General features: G+C 50.2%; 1 protein-coding gene across 2 annotated transcripts in view; it reads left to right on the forward strand.

Annotated features, from left to right (window-relative positions):
• Nucleotides 1-22466, forward strand: part of REXO1 (RNA exonuclease 1 homolog) — a 45754-nt gene that overhangs the window by 20419 nt on the left and 2869 nt on the right. The window contains exons 3-15 of one of the 2 annotated variants that reach the window (XM_021528240.3): nucleotides 781-882; nucleotides 3177-3378; nucleotides 4016-4179; nucleotides 6240-6377; nucleotides 8209-8332; nucleotides 9406-9519; nucleotides 11383-11520; nucleotides 13483-13596; nucleotides 14192-14265; nucleotides 17836-17946; nucleotides 18259-18374; nucleotides 18557-18695; nucleotides 21854-21974. In XM_021528240.3, the coding sequence (XP_021383915.2) occupies nucleotides 781-882; nucleotides 3177-3378; nucleotides 4016-4179; nucleotides 6240-6377; nucleotides 8209-8332; nucleotides 9406-9519; nucleotides 11383-11520; nucleotides 13483-13596; nucleotides 14192-14265; nucleotides 17836-17946; nucleotides 18259-18374; nucleotides 18557-18695; nucleotides 21854-21974 (1657 nt within the window). The remainder of the gene's footprint in view (nucleotides 1-780; nucleotides 883-3176; nucleotides 3379-4015; nucleotides 4180-6239; nucleotides 6378-8208; nucleotides 8333-9405; nucleotides 9520-11382; nucleotides 11521-13482; nucleotides 13597-14191; nucleotides 14266-17835; nucleotides 17947-18258; nucleotides 18375-18556; nucleotides 18696-21853; nucleotides 21975-22466) is intronic. The other variant, XR_014950298.1, reaches the window with a different exon arrangement.

The following is a 22466-nucleotide window of genomic DNA, read 5'->3' on the forward strand; positions in this document are numbered from 1 at the left end:
CATCCCTGAATCTAGCCTTGGCTCTGTTGCTGAATTTCAGAGATTGTCAGGCTCATGTCAAAGTTGCCAGGAGTTGTTTTGAGAAACTGAAAACAAGATGTCTGGAGAGCAGCTGGAGTTGTGAGAAAGAAACTTGTGAAGTGTTTGTGTCAATTAACAACTGAGTCAAATTTCAAGCAGATTTCCAAGTGGTTCTCCTTGTTCAGGAGCGTGTGTGAGGTGTCAGCTTGGAGTAGCTTTGGCTGGAGAGGTGCTTCTGCCTCCTGCTGAGTTTCTGGATGTGACCTGGGCTGTGTCACTAGAGTCTTCCTGGAGTGACAGCTGTGACTGAACCTGCAGAAAATGTTTCCCTAAATGTGGGGTGAGGGCAACATGGTTTGGTGTTGAGCAGGTGTCAGCACCTGCCCAGGGCAGAAATGAGTCAGTTCCCAACTTCTTAAAAAAACCAACCCACCCCAAACCCTCTGGAGTGTGAAAATGCCATGGGAGGTGAGGGGTGTGAGTGGCTGGCAGGGGAGGGCTGTTCCAGGCTCCTGTGGCAGGTAAGGCTGATCCTGCCCCATGCCAGCTCACGGAGCTGCTGCTGGGGTGGGAATGTCCTGCTGCTGTTCCCTGGCTTCCTTGGTGCTCCTGGGCTCACAACAAGGTTCTTGTCAGTGGCCCAGCAGCTGGCCACGTGTTCTCACCTGTTCTCTTCAAGGTTAACCCAAGAGGAGACTTTCCACATCTCCCTCTTGTGAGGGATCTTCAAATCTGTTCTCCTGCTCTTTTGTTTTCCAGCCTTCCAAAGAGGAAGCAAATGAAGAAAAGACAGAAGATAATTTAACTACCTTGTTTCCTGGACAAAAAAGAAGGATCTCTCATCTTGTCAAACAAGGAAATGTAAGTGCAGATTTAGAGGCAGATTAGTTTAAGTTGTTCCAAGTGAGGATTTTCTGTCCTGACCCTGGAAAAGGCTGCACTCCCAGGGCCAGGCAGCAGTGTGAGAGCTGTTTGTGCTGGAATCAGTCTATGGCAGTTGTATTTCCTCTCTTTCCAATTTCTCAAAAAACTCCCATGTTTAGGATCTGTTAAAAGTGGCAGCAGAACTGTCAATCAACCTTCCTAAAACCAAGGGTAGGCTGGGAAGAGTGGATTGTGCTCTTGATAACCCCTTGGGATAGGTTGGGGTGTTCATTTTTCTCCAGTATAGCTTAATTTAGAGTTTTCAGTAAAAATCAGCTAGTCACAATGTCACTCTGTGCCTGCTGGTGTTTTTCTGTGCCTTGTGGATCTAGAAGATACTGCAGGAATTTGGTCAGATGTTTAAAACCATTACTTTACATCTACTCTGAATCAGCCAAGATCTCAGCAATATTTGTTTGGATATTCTTCTTTCCCATTTGTGCAAATACAGAGAAAAAGAATTAAAAAAAAAATGCCAAGAATACATTCTGATTTTTTAGTCCTTTCTCCCTGGGATTTTAATTCATGTTTTCTCTGAGGGTTTAATGTGTTTCCCTCCAGGTGCTGATCACAGATTAGTTTTATGTTGCAGCAGGATAAGAGTGGAGGCTTGTGCACTAATTTGAGCTGGGTAGTCCAAATTAATTGTTCTGCCTTTCCTCTCTGTCTAGGGAAGGTTTTTTTGCCTTTAATAATTTGAAGTCCTGGAGTCAATACAATGGGTTTTATTTAACTGCATATCTCCAGCCAGTTCATGTGGTTTGATAAGGGCCCTTTCTTCCAAAGTGAAGAGATAAGAGACTGAAGCAAATGGCTTGGAAATTCATTAACTCAAATATTTATTGCAAAGAGGTACCTTTTCGACACGTACAAATCTTTAAATATGTTTTTTTAATGTGACAGCTGATCCCAAAATGCTTTCCAAAGATGGGAGCCCCAGCACAGCCTTTGCTTGGGCAAACAGAGCTGATCTGGTGTGCTCAGCTGCCAGGGCAGCTCCAGGACCTGCATTCCCTGCAGTATCTCAGCTCAGAGCAGCTCCCAGCTTTGCCCAGGAGATGCTGTAACACCTCAGCTGCCACTTTTCACATCAGAGTGTGCTTTGCTGTGTCCCTCCAAGTGGAATATTTGCTCAGTCTTGCTCATGATTTATGGCTCAAGGACTGAGCAGGAGAAGGGGAGGGAGCTGAGTTTGGGGTTGATTGCCAGGGGAAATGGGGGCCAAAGGAATTGCAGGTGATGCAGAAAATGAGTGGCCTGTCCTGCTTGGAAGTCTGTAATTATAATTTAATGTCTGACTGCACCCAGTTTGGTATCCAGAAGCTGTCAGCATCAGAGGCCAGGAATGCAGGAGGTGCCAGCTTGCCCCCAGGTGTTGCACTGGGCCATCCTCCTCCAAGGGGATTTCAGGAGGGGAGGCCTGTTCCTCACATTTCAAAGGCTGTTAAGTAGAGGGAGAAGTTTGTACTACTGCTGCTTCTCTTGCACTTCTGGTGCTAGGAAACTTCTCTCTTTGCTGACATAAATTCTGGCACTTTTCCTGCAAAGCTAAATTTGGCCATCAAAGGAAACGCGTGTGGAACCTGTTTGTGCTGTAACGGCCGAGGCAGTGAGGTGCCTCCAGAAATGGGCAGGGACAGAGCCTGTTTGAAATTCAGAACTCAGTTTATGTAAGGCTCTGATCCCATAAATACTTCTCTGTGAGGCTTTTAAACAGTTCCAGGGCTGCAGAGAGGTGGGAGCTGCTGTGGTGCAGAAGTGGATGCAGGGGTTCCTCAGGGAGAGAGCAGTGGAGCTCAGTGTCGTGTGGCAAAGAGGAGTGGAGAATTATTGTCACTTTTTTATTGCAGTAGAAAGCAAAGTAGGCAGCACAGGGCTAGGTCAGTGTGCTAGGGCAAGGCTGAGGGTGTTGGTAGAGCCCAGGGCTGGGTTGGGCACAGCCACGGGGAGCATCACACCACTAAAAGCAGTTCACGAATCCCACCTGCCCATTGAGGAACGTGCCAGTGAGCTGGGAGGCCTTCCCAGAGCGTGAATCATTAATGCCGTGTTTGTTGAAGGATGACTCCTAATTATTTTGTTCTGGAGGACACTTGGGATCTTGTCCTCTCAAAACCCTGCACTTGCTAAGGGAGGGGTTGAGGAGAAGAGACCTTTCTGGGGTGAGTGGAGGGCAGGGGGTGTGGATGGAGCAGGGGAGCTGCTGGCCCTAATGCTGTTTGTCTGTGCAGGCAGAGGCCCCGAGCAAGCCGGTGGTGCGGCCCTACCGTCCCCCCACGGCCCAGGAGGTGTGTTACCAGAGGATCCAGCTGGCTCAGCAGCAGGCAGCACAGCTGGTTGGGACTGTTCAAAAGACCTCTCTCTGTTTGCCAGGAGAAAAGAGGAGGATTGCTCACGTGCCAAATGCAGCCCTCACCGCAGCAGCCAAGCAAAGTAAGCCAGCGGCGGGATTTGGGATCGCTGTCCTGTCGTCCCCTGGTCAAAGACTCTGCTGTGTGCTTACATTCCCCCTGAGCACGTGTGGAGCTGTCAGGGGATGTGTAGGACTGGCCGTGACCTGAATCTTTGCTGAGGGTGTCCAGTGGAAATTCCACCTTGTTGTGAAAAGCAACGGGTTAGATGTGTACAGCTGCATCTATCTCACACAGCCTCCCTCACTTCAGCTCTCCTTTTTCTGTTTCTTCCTTGGATTGTGTTTGCTCTTCATTCCCTCTTCCGTTTAAGCCTGGAGGTGGCAGGAGCAGGAGGGAAGTGCTAATGAAGGCTCATTGCTCTGCCTTTGTAGTGGAAGGACTCAGAGCTGACGTGTGGGGTGTCAGAGCCTCCAGCTGACAGAGTTACCTCTGCTGACTCAGTCACCCCAAAACAAACCCAAATGAGACACGTTTCCTGGCAGAAGATTTCTTCATCCTTGCCTGCAAGGTGGCAAAATTGCCCAATTTGTATCCCTTTGGAGACCTGGATTTGAGGAAATCACAGCTTGCAGTACTGGCCTTTGATAGTGAGTTCATTCTGGCAGCCTGAAGCCCCGTGGCAGGATTTGCACCTGAGTGTTTTGTGTTCCCTGCAGGCCTCGGGAGCAGTAAGGTGACTGTTGGTGGCAGGAGTGTCACACCTTCCAATGACTCTGAAGCCCCCACCCTTCCTCTGAAGCCTTGCACCTTGGCTGGGATGGCTTCCAAGACCACCAGCACCATCGTGCCCAAAAGGGTAGCACATGTTCCCTCCTTACAGGTAAGGGGGATTTGAATTCTTTCTTGTCGTTCCCCAGGGAGGGTGGAATGTTTGATCCTGCTGTTCCAAACTTAGCACTCCCTGAGAGTGGTGTTTTGATTATGTTGATTGAGTGGGTTTGTTTCTTCCTGTGGTTTTCCTAGATAGCATTGTATAAAAAATTAAACACTCAAGGCGTAGGAGCTTAAAAAGGTAGAAATGCTTAAATGCTGCTCTGATCTCTGTGAATATTGATCACTTGTCTCCAATTTGAGCCTTCTCTTGTGCTGACTGGCCTGGGTGTGTCTGGGTCAGGGGCTTGGAACCTCCCGTGCTCAAAAGCCAGGGATGGATTCATGGCCTTCCCAGGCTCTGTGGGCCACACTGGTGGTGATGAATAATGTCCCTCTGTGACCTAGATAGTAAAATGTGAGCACTGAACTTCGTGCTGCTGCTGGTGTTTAAAGAAAAGACTATTTTGTCTTTGTTAGTTGCTTTTGTTTTGTTTCTCTTTATCCACTGGGATCTCTGCCCAGCCTTTGGGTGCCTTTGCTATGAATTCCTCAGCAAAGTGACAGGACACAGGGAATGGCTTCCACTGCCAGAGAGCAGGGACAGATGGGATATTGGGAAGGAATTCTTGGCTGTGAGAGTGGGGAGGCCCTGCCCCTGGATCCCTGGCAGTGTCCCAGGTCAGATTGGAGGGGCTTGGAGCAACCTTGGACAGTGGAAGGTGTTCCTGCCCATGGCAGGGGGTGGGAATGGGATGATTTTTAAAGCCCCTTCCCACCCAAACCATTCCATGATTGTGTTAAGTCCCTCCTTTCCACGAGCACTGGGAAGCTGTTACTTGCTAAGACAACTGAGAGCAGATTCCTCCTGGAGCAGCCTGGGGATGGCATAAGGAGCTGTTTGCTGGAGTGGATGGCAGAACTGGGTAGTGCCAGGACTTGATTAAAGATCCCTTTATTGATGATGGTTTGTGTCAAGATGTGTCAGAACTTGCTCTGATTATTTCTGGAAGAGTGAAAAGTAATTCTTTTCCTTTCCCATCCAAACTGCCGCCATAGTAATGTAGAACTTGAAGCTGATTCAAAATAAGAGAAATAACTGAAAGGATGAAGTATTTAGCAGAGTTACAGAGGTGCTTAAGGGTATAATGTTAGAGATTGAGAATTTATATATTTAATGAAAAGGACCAAATCCCCCTGAACAGGGCATCAAGGTGAGAGTCTGGGGAAAATGAGCACTTTTCCCATTAAGATAGGACCAGTTGCTCCCCTTGGAACAAGCTCACATCTTCCACAGAGCTGTCTTTGTTCCAGGTTGCATCAGATGGTTTGGTTTATGGATATCTCTTGGGTGGGATGGAGAACAACTGACAAAACAATTGGGTATTTTAGAGATGAATGAACATTTTCCTCTCTGAAAAAGAGGCGAGTGTGCTGTGGTGTGGAGGATAAACTAGTGTGAAATGGAAAGCTGCAGTGGCTGGTCATAGCTCAGTCCAACATGCAGCTTTTGAGGAACATGCTATTAAATTGAAGGGGTAAATCCTTCTAGGATTTAAACATCATGATTGGCATTAAAAAAGGAAGAAAATCCCCAATGCAGTCAATTTGTAGGAATGCCTCAGGAAGTGGGGGGTGGGATAAGTGACAGGAGGGGCCTCCTGTTCTCTCTTCACAGCCAGAGAACCAAACCTGTCTGTGCAGCCCACAGCTGGTGTTGTGTGTTCATGGCTCCAGCTCAGCCTGTGGTGCTTGGTGCCATCCTAACCTTGGATCTCAGTGGAAATGTCAGCATTTTCTGCTCTGGAATGCTGTGTGTGGCTAATGCCATTGCATCCTTGGCTCCTGCCTGACTTCAGAGTGAAATACAGCTGTTTCCTAAAGGAAAACACTGAAGGTGGTGAAGCCTCAAGTGGTATTTTTAGTACCAAAAGTGCTGCGTGTTAAGTTTGGCTTTGGGCAGATTTTCGAAAAGGAAGTCATCCCATGATTAGTAACAGGAAGTGGGAGAGCCTCAGAGCAACCTCCTGGAGCCTGACCAGCCTCTTTCTCTCTCTGTCTCACCTCCAGAGCACCACTTTACAGAGGCCTGTTATTCCCACAGAATTTGGTGCTAAAGTCCCAACCAACATTCGCCAGAGGTATCTCAATCTCTTCATCGATGAGTGCCTGAAATTCTGCTCCTCATCCCAGGAAGCCTTCGACAAGGTCTGTACAGATCCTGCTTCTCAGGAATATCCTTTGCAGCAGGGAATGACATCCTCTGCCTTGGCCAAGACCTGCTACAATGGTAGCAAATCCAGAAAACTGAATTGGACTTATGTTTGCAGAAACTTGGGGGTGGGAACTAGATGATCTTAAGGTCCCTTCCAAGCCAAACCATTCCCTGATTCCCTGAAGACTCCCCTATCCACAGCTGAGGAAACTGGCATTAAATATTACCAGACTGGGCAACAGAAAGTGTCATTCCAGTGGGGGCTTCCAGTAGGAAATCCCATCTTTCCCTTCATTTGGAAAACTTGCCTGATGCCTTTAATAACCCCAGAAGAGGAGTGCAGAGGAATGTGCATTGTGGTCAAAGATGTTTTGCCCTGCTGCAGCCAGAAAAACCTCCTGGAATCAAAGTGTTGAGCACAGGAAGGTGTTTGGGATAGATGTAATTAGTTGGGAATTGGTTCTTTGCTGCTTCTGAAGGCTATTAAGGAGACTTTAAGGAACCTTCTAGCAGGAGGGACAGTATAGTAGGATTTCCAAAAGCAGAGTGGAGAGAATAATACATTTTATTGGAAAAGCTTGGCTGTTAGTTGGGTAAATGTGGGACATTGTGTGGTGTGTTCCAAAACAAAGCAGACACCACAAGGATTTCTTTTGTGGGATTCCACCTTCCCAAGGAGTCACCATTTGCCAAACCTCCTTTTCTTACCAGTTAAGAACTTGCACTGCACCAAGGTGAGGAAAGCAGCCTTTCCCAGGCAGTTCCAAGAACAAGAATTACTTGATGAAAACATGGCAAGATTAGATCTTCCTGGGAGCAAGAGCAACTCTGGAATACTTAAGCCAAGGTGGCAGCAGACTTTATATTAGGAAAAAGAGAAGGGATTCTACCAATTTAAAATACGTTTAAGCTTGAAAAAAAATTTTTTTTGCTAATTAGGAAATTTTTGTTAATCTCTTTGGGAAAGTTTCACATGAAGAAAAAAAAAGTGTTTTTCCAGCACTTTGTTTAAAATAAAACAACTTTTTTCCTCTTACTTTCCTGAGCAAGTACATATTGGTGCCATGTTCTGATTTATTACTCAGTTCCTTGTCGTGCAGCTTTTTTTTGGTTGATGCTTTGTGCAGGCTGACCTAGAACAGAGACTAGCCAGAGCTAAAGAATAAAATAGGGATTTATTAAAAGGCCTCAGTGGATCTACCTTGGGCAGCACAAGAGCCCAGCCAGGGCTGCACCCAAGATGAACCAAAATGGTCACAAAATGCACAACTGCTCACAGGGGCTCTCACTTTGATCAGTTCTGCTCCATTTACACTTTGGAGTTCATTGTCCAATTCCAGCTCCAGCCCAGGCAGTCCCATCCTGCTTGTTCTTCTCTCTTCATTCCACGTTGTTTGTGCTCTTGGGCTGAGATTTGGATCATTTGTCCTTGGTGCCCAGCTGGAGCAGGAATTGTTTTGTCTCCCTGCTCTGTGCAGAGAGTTCACCATCCCCTCATGTGAAGCCCAGACCCACACACTAAGCACACACACTAAATAGCTTTTCTATTTTTCAGCACAGAACCTGAAAAATAGAAAAGCTAAATACTGAGCATCACTACTTGGAATCTGTATTTAAGAGCCAAACACTTATTTTCTCCAAAAGCAATGGAAGCTGTGGCTGCCCTATCCCTGGAAATGTTGAAGGCTAGGCCAGATGGGGCTTGGAACAACCTGGGATAATGGAAGGTGGAAAAAAGTGATCTTTGAGATTCCTCCAACCCAAACCATTCTGGGGTTCTGTGGACAGTGGAGGGAGTGTGGTGATGACTTGTGCTGTTCCCAGGCCCTGGCAGAGGAGAAGGTGGCCTACGAGCGCAGCACCAGTCGCAACATCTACCTGAACGTGGCTGTGAACACCCTGAAGAAGCTCCGCAGCCTCGTGCCCAACTCCCCAGCCAGCACCAACAGTAGGTACCTTGCACCTGAACAGCTGGAGCCCTGCTGGGGTTACAAACCACAGAGAGAAACTTGTCTGAAAAGCCAGAACCCATTTCTCAGCAGCATTATGCTGAAAGGCAAACAGCTCCAGTTTAGCTTTTTATAGCCTGGCAAGCCTTAATGGGCCTTCAAGAGGCAGGTCCTACAATGCTTTGTTGGCTTTCTCAGCCTAAATGGAGATAATGCCACACGGGTGGGTTTTTTTTTAGCACAAGTTCTTTCAAATGAAAAGCCCTGCTAATGGAGTAACTTTCACATGATGCCTTCAAAGTGATAGACTCGTCCATCACCACAGAAATCTGCTACACACATTAAGCTTCAAGAGAGAAACGAAGAGGGTTAAGACATTTCATTATTGGCTCTCGAGAGGGTACATTAAACAATCAATTTGTGCTGTTCTTGTGAATTTTTTTTCCTCTGGTCTCTTCCTTTTTCTCCCCTCTGTCTTCATTACGTTCCTGGCCATTAGGCAGAGCAGCTGAACTTGGAGGCTGGCCTTTAGGAGAGGGCTGCCAGTTAATGATTAGTAAAAAGCCCCTCTCTGCCATTGTCTGATGTGTTGAGCATATTCTAGAGCTCTGAAGCTCCTTTCTGAAAGGAGCTGAAGGATCCTGCGTGGGAGGTTGGTCTGCAGGGCCCCAGAATCAAAGCTGCTTCCTGGGGGTGGGTGATGCCCTCACACAGCACATGAAGGGGTCAAGTTGTTCCTGTGCTGGCTCCTCTCTTTTGGTCAGTTGGAGGGCTGGCTGTGCAGAGTGAGCAGGGAGAGCTACAAGTTTCTAGCAGAACTGGAAAAGTGTCTTTGCTGCTCTTAAAATTGCTGTAGGCTGACAGTGTGAGCGGAATACTCTCTGTGGTGCTGGAATGGAAATGCTGGGCCAGCATGTGACACAAAGAATCCATTTCTGGAGCAAAACATGAGTTAAAGAGAACAGACACAGTCCTCCCTCCTCTTGCCCATGTATAGTGTCCCAAACTAGGACTGAAGTCACCCACTGGGTGCCTGATCTCTGTCCCCTGTGCGGTTCCCTTCTCCTTGCAGAGACAAGTAACAAGAAGGTGGTGTCCCACGAGGCTGTGCTGGGAGGGAAGCTTGCTGCCAAGACCAGCTTCACTCTGAACCGCTCAGGGAGCCTGAGAGCCGAGGATCTGACAGGTCAGACCCTGCTCCTGCTGGGCTCTCACTTGTGAGGGGGGAGCTGAGCTGTGATATTGATTGGGGGGTGCAGGATCGGGCTGGTGGCTCACCTCGACTTGTGGGGGCAGTTTAGCCACCACACTGTCAGAAGGATCTAAAGCTGTTGGAGAGTGTCCCAAGGAGGGACACGGAGCTGAGGAAGGTCTGAGGAGCGGCTGAGGGCACTTGGCTCGTTCAGCTGGAGCACAGGAGATGAGGGGAGGCTCCTCGGGGCTGCAGCTCCTCCCGAGGGGAGGCAGAGGGGCAGGGGCTGAGCTCTGCTCTGGGACAGCTCCTGGAGCCCAGGGAGGGCTGGAGCTGTGCCAGGCCTTGGCATGGAGCTCAGGGAAAGGTTCTTTCCCCCGAGGGTGCTGGCACTGCCCAGGCTCCCCAGGGAATGGTCCCGGCCCCGAGGCTGCCAGAGCTGCAGGAGCGTTTGGACAGCGCTCTCAGGGCTGCTCAGGGTGGGGCTGTTGGGGGGTCTGGGCAGGGACAGGGGCTGGGCTGATGATCCCTGAGGGTCCATTCTAACTCAGGATTTTATGACCTGAAGAGCTGGGATTTCTCTGTTCTCTGGCTGCATCACAGAGCTGCAGGGTCCCTTGGGGGATGGTGACACCACTGACCAGTGCCCTCCTTCTGTCCTCGCTGGGGCTCTGAGGTCACTGCTGCAGCCTGGCTGGCTTTGATGGAGCATCAATAACCATTCAGAGCTGCCTCTTGTGCTTTGGGCATTATCTTACTTCAACTTTCTTGCCCTGAAGCACTTCTTTACAATGTGCCTGTCAGATTAAAAGGCACACTTAAAAATCTCCATCTCTGCAGTGCTCAGTTTCACTTTTACCAATGTCACAGTAAGGTCGTATCATAGCCAAAGGGTTGTGCCACGAGCATTTTTCATGTGGGCTCAAATCAGTTATGGGTATTTTGGTTGCCAAGAGATGTAGGCAGATTGTGGAGGAGATCAGAGAAGAGCCAGGGAGGCCATGGAGCAGAAGGAATTGACATTGAGAAAGCTTAAAAGGGCCAGTATAGCTCAGCTAAGCAACATCAAAGGGCACCCAGGAATATTGGAAGGGTTTAATGCAGCAGCCAAAGGAGATATTGAGCAGAGTGCAAGAAGTTATTATTATTCTGTGAAACAAAACAAGCAGCCTGAAATCAGTAGCAGGAAGAAACTCCTGATAATGAAGTTTTTAGGGAGTTATTCATGGCCTTTGAGGGGTATTTGAGGGTTGTGTTACCAGTTATCAGCTGTTGAATTTAAACATTCAAATGGGAGAAATTTCACATTTAGTGACAGGACAAGGGGGAATGGCCTCCCCTGCCAGAGGGCAGGGCTAGATGGGATATTGGGAGGGAATTCGTGGCTGTGAGGGTGGGCAGGCCCTGGCACAGGGAGCTCAGAGCAGCTGTGGCTGCCCCTGGATCCCAAAGCCAGGTTGGATGGGGCTTGGAGCATCCTGGGATATTGGAAGGTGTCCCTGCCATGGCAGGGGGTGGAATGGGATGATCTTCAAGGTCCCTTTCAACCCAAATCAGGTTGGTTCTATCAGTATCAGCAAGGCTGAAGATGGGCCTTTTGGAGGAATTCTGTTCTAGCTATGCTTTCCAGACTTAATGCTCCTTGTTCAAGGAGTTTAAAAATCAGCTTGTACAATAATGGCCAGATTTTAAAAATGACCACCCAACACCTATTCCTCTGTCCATCCTGAGCTGAGGCAGTAGAAGCAAGTTCAGAATAGGGAGGGAAGTTCAGTTTATCAAGGCAGGAGACTTGGTAAAGGCAGAGAAACAGGCAGTGCTTTGGTGATGAGAGCTGAGCTCTGTGTTTGTGTGCAGGAGCTGCCCTGTACCGGCGCCTCAAGGAGTACCTGATGACTGAGGAGCAGCTCAAGGAGAACGGGTACCCAATGCCTCACCCTGAGAAGGCTGGACGTGCTGTGCTCTTCACTGCAGAGGAGAAGAAAGTGATTGACTGTAAGCTCTGCTGCCTCTTTCCTTCTGCAGGATTTGCTGGATACAGCAGGAGCTGCCCCTTGGTCCTGTTGTGATGGGGAGTGTGGCTGCAGAACTCTGCTGCATGGAGAGTTTCTTCAGCTTTCACATCCTGAGAATGCTGGTTTTGGGTTTATAGTCTATGGTGCTGAGGGAGGTTTCTAATTTCTAATTCCCAGGTTACAAGCGACAGAATAAAAGGAAACAGCCTCAAGTTGCACCAGGGAAGGTTTGGATTGGATATAAGGGAACATTTCTTTGTGGAAAAGGTGGTGAAGCATTGAACAGGCTGCCCAGGGCAGTGGTGGAGTCATCTCCCCGTAAATGTTGAAAAAATGTGTGGATGTGGCACTTGGGGACATGGTTTAGTGGTGGCCATGGTGGTGGTGCTGGTGTTTGGATTTGATCTTAAAGGTCTTTTCCAACCTCAGCAATTCCAGGATTCTGTGCTGCCAAGGAACAGCAATCGAACAGGTTGGAAAGAGGCTCCTGTTCTGCACTTGGTGACCCCCCCTCTCCCAGGGGAAGGATTTCTTTTCTGTCTCTGTCTGTGTGAGCTGCTCTTATGGTGGGATAAGGACTGACACTGGGCCAGGCTGGCTTTGCAGTGGCTCCTGCTGTGATGCTCTGAATTGCTGAGTTTTCTATTTGATCTCATGGCACTGCTGGGCCAAATAGTTCCTCAGAGCCCTTTTTGCAGCTGGACAAAATGATCATAAAATCACAAAATAGTTTGGATTGGAAGGGACTTTAAAGCCCATCTCATTCCACCCCCTGGAACACCTTCCACCAGACTGGGTTACTCCAAGCCACGTCCAACATGGCCTTGAACCCACAGGTTTTCTCAGGACAGGATGGGATCTTCCTCTGAATTTTCTGAACTCATGCAAGATTTCTGCTCCTCAGCCCGTTAATGAGGCAGGCTGTGCTGCAGCAGGGATAAAATCCAGACTGGTGATTTCTGTTGAGGTGCTTTGCCACGCTCCCCTGAGCATCTCTGTGGAGAGACCTCAGTAAAGTGTGTTAAGTGCTCATCCATGTTAACACCTTGTGCCTACATTTGTCCTGTGGTTGCTGAAGCAACCTGGGCAAAAGCTCTCTTGCATTAACACTGTCAAGTGCTGTATTTGTGAGAGCCCTTTTTTCCCAGGAACCAGCCAGCTCCTTTATATGAACCTGAGCTCGTGTTCCTGGTTTTGTTCCTGTAGTTTCCTGCAGATGTTGCAAGATCTTTGAATTTCTTCTTGTTTAACTAAAGCTGTTGCTGCCAGTTGTGACCAGTTGGGCAGGGCTGGGAATGTGCTAACAGCTTTAATGCTGACACCAAAACTCATGGAATTGTATGGAGATCAGAAGCTAGCTAGATGATAGCTCCTTCCCAGTGGCTTTTTGCATCTCCCTTCCCCAAATTTTGGGCAGTAAAAGCAGAGGTGGTAGGAGGGAGCAGTTGCCAGGCCCTGCCCTATGTGCTTCTGTGTTTAGCTGCTGGAAAATCCTGACAGAAAAGCTGTGCCCTAGAAGAGCTAAAATGTCATTTGGAAGTGACAAGGCACAGATCCCCTGGAAACCAGGCTTCATTAGCTCTGGTGTCCAAAGAATGACTTATTTTTCCTGTTTCTTAAAATAACTGTGTTAGACTCCAACGTAATTTGCTGTGCACAGAGAAACAATGCAGCAAACCTTGACAGAGCTGGGGGCAGCTTATGAGGACCAAAGCCACTGGAGAGTCTTTGTGTTTGCCTCTGGGAAGTGATTTCAGAGGGATTGCTGTGCCTTTATAGGAGTTTGCAACAACATTTGGAATCCTTTTTAACAGAAAACATCATTTAACAGCATTTGAGGCTTGAGTGATTGTGATTGGCTTTGTTTTGGTCAGGTTAAGGAGGTGAGGGGTAGGAAGGGCTGCTTCCAGTGACCTGGCTGTTGTTTCTCTCCTGTCCCAAGCCTCGTGCAGGATCTGCTGTCGCTGTGGCACCGAGTACATGGTCTCAGCCTCGGGGAGCTGCATCCGCAAGGAGGAGTGCGTGCATCACTGGGGGCGGCTGCGCAAGCAGAGAGGTACAGCCCTGCCAGGGGGATGGCCCGTGCTGCCTGTGCTCCAGTCCAAACACAGAGTCTTCCTCAGCTTGGAGCTCGATTCTGGGGCGTGTCACGCTCCCAGGTGGTGGCAGTTCCTGTGCCTGTCACTGCAGTGACCTCACAAAGAGCCGCTGGGCTTGGCGGTCCTCAGAATGTGGCACTGGGGCTGCAGCAGAGCTGCTTCATCCTTGTTCAGAAAAGTGAGGGAAAAAACCTTCCTGTGCTTTTTGAAAAGAATCAGCCTTTTAAAAGGCTGACTGGGAGCACTAGAGGTCTGTCACTCCCAGGAGAGTTCACTGATCTTGGCTGAATTCATTTGCAGCAAGGCACTAACCTAGTTTGAGCTCTGCTCTGGTTTTCCACCAGAGCATCTGAGTGGCTTCTGGAGTTTGTCTGGCTGAGTACCAGAGACTTAAACTCTTTAGATTGCTGCCTATGAATCCACAGTTCCTTTTCCCCTGTGTCTGACACATTACTGTCATGCTTATCCAGGGGATCTGCACGTGAAAGTCAAAGTTCAGGTCTCTTGTTAACAAGAGTCTTCTCCCTGACCCTTCATCTCTTACTCTTTCAGTGCCAGGTGGGTGGGAAACCCACTACAGCTGCTGCTCTGGAGCTGTGGGGTCACCAGGCTGCCAGGTTGCTAAAGTAAGTGATGGAACAACACCTTTTTATTCTCAGTGACATTTGTGCTCTGCTCACAATGGCAGTGCCTGGGAAATCCTTGCTTAAGCCTTTAGAAGAACAGTGGGTTCCCTTAAGGGGATAAAACAAGTGCAACTTAAATTGTTTTGCTCTGAAATGGAAGGGAAATCCAGTGTTTGACACTCAGCTGTCTGGAGTGAGCTGGGTTCATTTATCCTGAGCTGCCCAGCTCATCATAGAAAAGCTCATGTTCTTTAGTGAATCACCAAAGGAATGAGAAATAAGGGATTTCCTTTTAAGAAGCAGTCTCAGGGCCTTGGCAACAGTGTGCCAAACTATTTTTCCCATCTTTCCCTTTCCAGATTCCCATGCTAAGGTAATTTTATCCTGGTGGACAAATCTTTTCTGACAAGTTTTCTGTTTGTTGCCTGTCCTTGGTTGTCATGAGGGGAGGAATCTTTCCAAGGAGCCTGTTGTAACACCACAGTATCACAAAACTTCTTTTGAGGGAGCCCAGCATTAGAAAAAAGAATGAAGAACCCTCTCAGATGTGGAGTTAGATAGAGCAGAGCACTGTCTGGGGTACCTTAGCACAGGTGCTTTTTTCTTGCCCTTAGGCAGCAGGAGAGTTGGTGTGCCAGCCCAACATCCCCAGTCTGTTTTGTGCCTTTTCTCAGGTCTCTGGGCATGCTCCTTGTCACTTGTTTCAGTGGCATTTTTATATTTGGCAGCTGCCACACAGGGGAGAACCAAAAGCTAGAGGTAGAAGTTGATTCTGAGCAAAATTCAAGGTTTGTTGCAATAGGAAGAGTTGTCTGGGCACTATAAGAGCCTGCCCTGCACAGTTGGATTGGATGGGATTGGATTATTATTTTTCTTTTTTTTTTTTTCCCAATGAGTTTAGGATTTTTTTTTTTTTTTAATCAGCTGCTCTGGGCACCCTGTGCCAGGGCCTGCCCACCCTCCCAGGGAACAATTCCTGCCCAATATCCCATCCATCCCTGCCCTCTGACAGTGGAGCCATTCCCCCTTGTCCTGTCCATCCATACCAGTATAAAAAGTCCCTCTCTTTCCTTTTTATAAGCCCCCAGTTTTCACATCACCCTTTGGTAGATTTAAGGTTGAATCCACAGCCTGCTCAGCATCAGAGCATGCAGTAAAATTTTGGGATACTGGGGAGCACAGAATCCTTCAGTGTTGAAGAAGGGCTTTGAAAGCAGAAAATATTTGTAATGAGACACCATTCTCAGTAACTGGAGCAGTAAGCTGTTTAGAAAAGCTCATGTGTGTGTCCAAGAACAGGGTGGGAAATCCTTGCTTAAACCTTTAGAAGAGCAGTGGCTTCCCTTAAGGGGATAAAACCAAGTGCAACTGAAATGGTTTTGCTGTGCAGTGGTGGGAAAGTGCAGTATTTGACACTCAGGTGTGTGCAGTGAGCTGGGTTTGCTGCAGTTAGGCAGCGAGGCAGGAGATGGCAGGAGGGAGCTGTGCTGCTCCAGGGAGCCTGCAGCGCCTGCTCTTTGTGCTTCCTCGGCTCTCAGAAACAGGAGCAACTTCCCTGCCCTCCTCCCAGCCAGGAAGAATTGGGCACTTTCAGGACAACAAAAATACCTAATAGGGTTTGTTATACCTAATAGGGTTTGTTTGTTTGTTTGTTCGGTTGGTTGGTTTTCATTTCACTTCTCAGTTCTGTTGTATTACCCAGGGAGGGAAGGGCTGAAGCTGCAAGGGAGAAGTGTTTGGTGTCTCCTGGCTGCTGAGCTGCTCTCCCCATTCCCTCAGCAGAGCTGCAGAGTGGACAAGTGCAGCCCCTTGCACCCGGGCAGCAGTGATCCATGAGGCCTTTGAGCAGTGCTGGCTGTGGAATCAGGGAGAGACTGGCCTCAGTGTTGGCCCAGCTGCCTCATTAACTTCAAATGATGCAGTTCCTGTGCTCTGGGGTCACCTGCAGTAGTGACCTGTGCAGGAAAATATGCAAATCCTGCTTTGGTTTCCTCTCTGCCCACACATGTCAGCTTTGCAAGGGCCTCAGTTCCTTGTCTCTCCTGCCTTTAATCCTGAGACAAACCAGAACAGTTTCATTCTTTGTAGGGTGAGACCTGTGGGAATCCCTGTACTGTGCTGGACACTGCTGAGGCCCCACCTCAAATCCTGGGGTCAGTTTGGGGCCTCTCACGACAAGAAGGACACTGAAGGGCTGGAGTGTGTCCAGAGATGAGAAGAGAGCTGGGGAAGGGTCTGGAGCACCAGGAGCAGCTGAGGGAGCTGGGAAAGGGCTCAGCCTGGAGAAAAGGAGGCTCAGGGGGGACCTTGTGGCTCTGCACAGCTCCTGACAGGAGGGGACAACCGGGGGGGTCAGGCTCTGCTCCAGGGAACAGGGACAGGAGGAACAACCTCGAGCTGAGCCATGGGAGGTTGAGGTTGGGTATTAGGAAATTTCTCCACAGAAAGGTTTGTAAAACATTGGAAGGGGCTTCCCAGGGCAGTGGTGGAGTCACCATCCTTGGAAGTGTTCAGAAAACATGTGGGTCTGGCACCTGGGGACCTGGTTTAGTGGTGACCATGGTTGCTGGATTGACTTGATGATCTTGAGAGTCCTTTCCAACCTTAAGGATTCAGTGATTCCACGACTTTGAGCATGGTGAAGGAGGCTGTGCCCAGATTGCTGTGGTTGTACACAAATACATGGAGATTTTGGGACAGACAAAACTTAAAGACAACAAAAAACCTCACTGGGGAATAAGGGAGGGAGAACATCACTTCTGGGTGTGGTGCAGGTTGGTTTTACCTAAAGCCATGTCAGCAGGCAAAAGGACAGTCCCAGCTCTGCCTTGCTTTCTGTTACCTGTTCCTGCTTCTTCTCCTTTAAAGTTCCTCCAGCGTAGAACCCCTGCTTGCCAGGAAGGTTTCAGGGTAACCAGTGGGATCTGTGCTGTGGAGGAGTGTGGGAGTACCTGTGTTGCAACAGCAGCTCAGTCATGCACTGGCTAAAACCACTTGTGAAAACACTCCCTGAGTTTTCCTGCTGGATCTTGTTGACCTGGAGCTTTAGCTGGGAACAATGCAGAGTGCTTGGAAATGCCCTTTATTGCCTCAAGTGCTGGTGGGCTGGAGCTCCTGTGGGTGTGGACTGGCTGGGTGTGGATGCACACATTGCTCTGGAGCTGGCTGTCTGCTCGTGCTCACCCAGGGATGTCTGGGGTTGGGATCCTGCACCTGGCCTTGTCTTGGCCACAGGAACCAGGAGCTGGAGTTACACCAGAGTCAGGCCTCAGTGTGACCCTTCCTGACTAATTCTGCTCCATGTTGAAAGCTCCTTCTCCCCAGACACGTGATGTCCTGATCCTCTATGTGCTGTCAGTACGATGCCACCAGCCCTGATGTGCCAATGGAATTAGGACTGCCCTTGGCTGTGTTTGCTGTGGTTGTGAACTTCTCAGCCTTACTGCAGGCAAAACTTATTCCTCATTAAGAAATGATTAAAACCCCACTTTTGTTGAAGTGGAGGTTTGTCGGAGTGGGCTCTTTGGGTTCTTGTTCTGATCACCAGCTCTCCCTGTCTTTTCCTTTCAGCAACACGTGCACGACGGGCGCAAGGAGAGCCTGGATGGGTTTGTGAAGACTTTTGAGAAGCTGCCCACGACTGATGGCTATCCTGGGATCTACGCCTTAGACTGTGAAATGGTGGGTCCCAAGCCAAAATAAAGCTTTTTGGGACTGGCTGAGGTGTGACACAAGTGGCTGAAGGGAAGCTGTTTCCTGACCTCATTCTCTCTGTTCTGAATATTGGTGCTGGAGGTGTAAATGAGCTCTTATTGATTGGTGTGTTTGGCTTGAGGGCTGTGCAGCCCTGGCAGGCTCTGACTGGCCCATGCTGTGCCTGGCCTTGCTGCACCAGATGTGCTGCATTTTGGGAGCTGCAGCATGGGGTGAGGGGCTCCACAGATCCACACTGTTTTGGCTGCACCTCTTACCACATCTGTCCTGTCCTTGCAGTGCTACACTAAGCAAGGACTGGAGCTGACAAGGGTAACTGTGATCAACTCGGAGCTGAAAGTGGTGTACGACACCTTTGTCAAGCCAGACTCCAAAGTGGTGGATTACAACACCAGGTGAGGGCTGTAACACCAGGTGAGGATGGTCTTCCTTGGGACAGAGCTTTGTGCTCTCTCAGGAACTTGGTGTGGCTTGCAGCACTTTTTGAAACTCCACTGCCCACCACTCCCTAAGGGCTTTGGGCCTTGAGGTGTTTCTTCAAGTGAAGGACCCCCACCTGTGTCCTGTTGCTCTGCAGATTCTCAGGTGTGACAGAGGAGGACCTGGAGAACACGAGCATCACCCTGCGGGATGTCCAAGCCGTCCTACTGAACATGTTCAGTGCAGACACCATTCTCATAGGGCACAGCTTGGAAAGCGACTTATTTGCACTAAAGGTAACCTGGGCTCTTGCCTTCACATCTCCCTGTGGTGCTTTCCCCCCCTGGGAGGTGTTGGATGTCTCCTGCAAATTTAGGAACTGTTTCTTTCCAAGGACCAGCAGTTCACAATAGTGGGGTGGCCTCACCTTAGGTTCTGTGTGCTGTTTTGGGCACCACAATATAAAGAAGCCATTAGAGAGTGTCCAGAAGAGCTGTGAGGATGGGGAAGGGTCTGGAGGAGCCTCATGAGGGGCAGCTGAGGGTACTTGGTTTGTTCAGCCTAGAGGAGACTGAGGGGAGACTCATCATGGTCTTCAGCATCCTCCTGGGGGAAGAAGAGGGACAGGGGCTGATCTTTTCACTCTCATAACCAGGAACAGGACCCCAGGGAGTGGCTGGAGCTGTGCCAGGGCTTGGCATGGAGCTCAGGGAAAGGTTCTTCCCCCCGAGGGTGCTGGCACTGCCCAGGCTCCCCAGGGAATGGTCCCGGCCCCGAGGCTGCCAGAGCTGCAGGAGCGTTTGGACAGCGCTCTCAGGGCTGCTCAGGGTGGGGTGTTGGGGGGTCTGGGCAGGGACAGGGGCTGGGCTGATGATCCCTGAGGGTCTCTTCCCACTGAGGGCATTCCAGGATTCTATGGTTTGTTCAGTCTTTGAGCCTGTGTGAAGCTGGTTGTGGTGGAAGTGCAGGGGAGTGGGGTCATGTGTGTCACTCGTGGTGTCACCTGAGCTCTTAGTGGCTGCTGCTGCCCTGGACAGAGCTCTGAACAGCCTGGTCTAGTAGAAGGTGGAACAAGATGGTCTCTAAGGTCTCTTCCAACCCAAACCATTCCATGATTCTATGACTGATCCCAAATCATTTGCCTCTCACCACTGCCTGTTCTGTTCTCTGTTCTGTGCCAGCTTTTCTAGGAACTGTGGTGTTGCTTTGATGAAGTTATGCTGACCTTTTACCTGTCCTGTTTCCTGCCTGGCCTGGTGTGCCCATCCCTCTGCCAGCTCTGCTGTCCTGCCAGGGTGTGTGTCCTGCCCTGAGGCCCCAGGGGTTTGTCCTGGGTCACCAGGAGAGCGTGTGGCAGGCAGGAGCCAAGTCTTTGTGCTCACATGCCAGAACTTCCCTCAGCCATTCTTTGTCCCACAGCTCTCCTGCTGAAGCCTGTGTGGCTGCCAGCTCCCAGGGCTGGGTTGGAAGCAGGAGCTTTTAATGCCTGTAAAACACTTTACCTCTCCGTGGCACCCTTTATCCCAGCCTTGGAGAGGCTTCATCATAATCAGAAAGACATTATTTCCAGTTGGATCAGCTCGAGATGACTGCCTTGGCCTCTTAGAGGCTTGATTTTCTCTTAGCACCACAGCTGCTGCCAAGAGGAGCCCAGAGCAATCCAGCAGAGCCGTGGAGTGTCACAGCAGAATGGCCGAGGGCTGTGCCACTAAAGCCATATCTCACTAATGGCTGTGGCAACTTCCAAGTGCTGATGACATTTCAAGTTTTATTTAAAGCTTTATTATCCTGTTTCCTCACTCTTCCTGATCTACATAAGTAATTACCACTGTGTCTGGGAGGGTGCCAGGGCTGAGTGCAGTCCAGGGGAGATTATCCATAACGTTGGCAGTTTTATATTCCGAGGAGTGGAGCAGGTTGTTCCTGTTAAAGTGCAGCTGTTCTGGGGCAGTTGTGGAGCTGTTACTGATGGAGTTATGGGTTGTCCTGCAACATGGGCTGGTGCCTGGGGGCAGAGAGGAGAGGGGATTATCAGGGTTCTGTTGGAGTCATGTGTATTGGGACAGGATACAGGTTTATCTCTGAGGCCCTGCCCTTCACTCCTGTGCTTGGGATATGGGATTGCCTCCATCCACATTCCTTCAGCTCCCACTGAATGCAGCTCATGACAGCAAAGCATTCATCTTGTCTTAGCCTGAGAGGAGGAAATCAGTGTTAAAAAGAGCCAGCCTGCCCTATGATGATTGGCTTTATCAGGAGGGGCCTTTTGGCTGTCCCCAGCCCCTGGTGCAGGGCCTGTTCAGCATCCTCAGTTCCTCCAGCATGGTGACAATTCATAGCTGAGCTGTTGGATTAGAGGGCTGAAGCCCCTCTGCTCTGGAGCCAGGCTGGGAGAGCTGGGGGTGCTCCCCTGGAGAGGAGAAGCTCCAGGGAGAGCTCCGAGCCCCTGGCAGGGCCTGAAGGGGCTCCAGGAGAGCTGCAGAGGGACTGGGGACAAGGCCTGGAGGGACAGGACCCAGGGAATGGCTCCCAGTGCCAGAGGGCAGGGCTGGATGGGCAGGAATTGTTCCCTGGCAGGGTGGGCAGGCCCTGGCACAGGGTGCCCAGAGCAGCTGTGGCTGCCCTGGATCCCTGGCAGTGCCCAAGGCCAGGCTGGACAGGGCTGGGAGCAGCCTGGAACAGTGGGAGGTGCCATGGCAGGGGATGGAGTAGAAGCCCTTTAAAAAGTCCCAACTTGAAACACTCACTGATATGATTCAGTGATAGAATTTCCTTGTCCCATTCTACCCCTGCTGAGCTGGTGCTGGTTAAAAACTTCCTGTTGAGTCACTGCTGGGAGCTGGGAGGATTTGGGGTTGGTCTGCACCCTAAAGGCCAGGCCTGCCCTGCAGCAGCAGAGGGATGTACATCCTGCCCACTCCTGTCCCCATCTTAGAATCCCACGATGGTTTGGTTGGAAGGCACCATCAAGATTACCCAGTTCCAATCCTCTGCCACGGGCAGGGATGCCACTCACTGGACTGGGAAGCAGTTTGAAAGGTCGCTACAACTCACAAGGGGCTGTTGTGCAGTCAGCTGGTTCTTCAGTTTAGTTTTTAACTGGGAGAAACTCCAGAGCTATTCCTACTTCTCTGGGCTGGGGGCTTAAGGAGTTATATGAACAGGATCAGCTCCAAATCTCTGCTGGGATTCAGGAAACCTGAATGTGAGGTTGCAGGGCTGTGGGGGCAGGCCTGTGGCTGGCACAGCAGTGGGAATGCCATGTGCCCACACCCTGCCAGGGAATCATCCTGGATGCAGCCAGAGCCTCCTGCCAGACTGGTTGGGTGGGAAGCTGCCATGGGCGCTGCACGCAGCCCAGGGGTGACCAGGAGGTTCTGCAGCGTGGCAATCCCGAGGAGTGCCTGTCCCTGTGGGGCTGGGGAAATGACCCTGTTGCTCTGCCCCTCCCCAGCTGATCCATGGCACCGTGGTGGACACAGCCATCGTGTTCCCCCACCGCCTGGGGCTGCCCTACAAGCGGGCCCTGCGCACGCTGATGGCCGACTACCTCAAACGCATCATCCAGGACAACGGTGAGACCTGAGGGAGCCGCTTCCTCCTGCTTGGGCTCTCCCCAGCCCTGCCTTCCTCTGCTCTCCCCAGTCCTCTTGCTCCTGGTGTTCTCTGCCCTGCGTGTGTGTGGTAGATGGGAATGTGCTGGCGTAAGAAGCCTCAGCCGCAGCTTCAGTGTGAGCCCTGTTCTGAGGGCAGAGCTCTCCCTGCTTCCCTCCCTGTGCTGAGTGGGACAAAGGACGTGGTGTGGGAGGGCTGAGGGAGGGTGGCTCTGCCAAGGCCAGGTCCTGCCCTCCCTTCTGTCTCTGGCCAGCTGAGAAGGGCTTTGCTGTTGGAAGTGGGGCCTGTCCCCTCCTGTCTTCCCTGACCACATTGTAAACACTGCTGGGGGAGCTCCCATAGATGATGGTGTCAGGCTCAAGCCCAGAAAAAAGTGTGGGTTTAGTGGAAAAATATACACGTTTAACATTGGGAGTGTTCAGCCTGGAGAAGAGAAGGCTTTGGAGACTCCT

This window comes from Lonchura striata, chromosome 28, assembly GCF_050655825.1.
Source record: "Lonchura striata isolate lonStrDom1 chromosome 28, ASM5065582v1, whole genome shotgun sequence".
In the NCBI taxonomy this organism is placed as follows: Eukaryota; Metazoa; Chordata; class Aves; order Passeriformes; family Estrildidae; genus Lonchura; species Lonchura striata.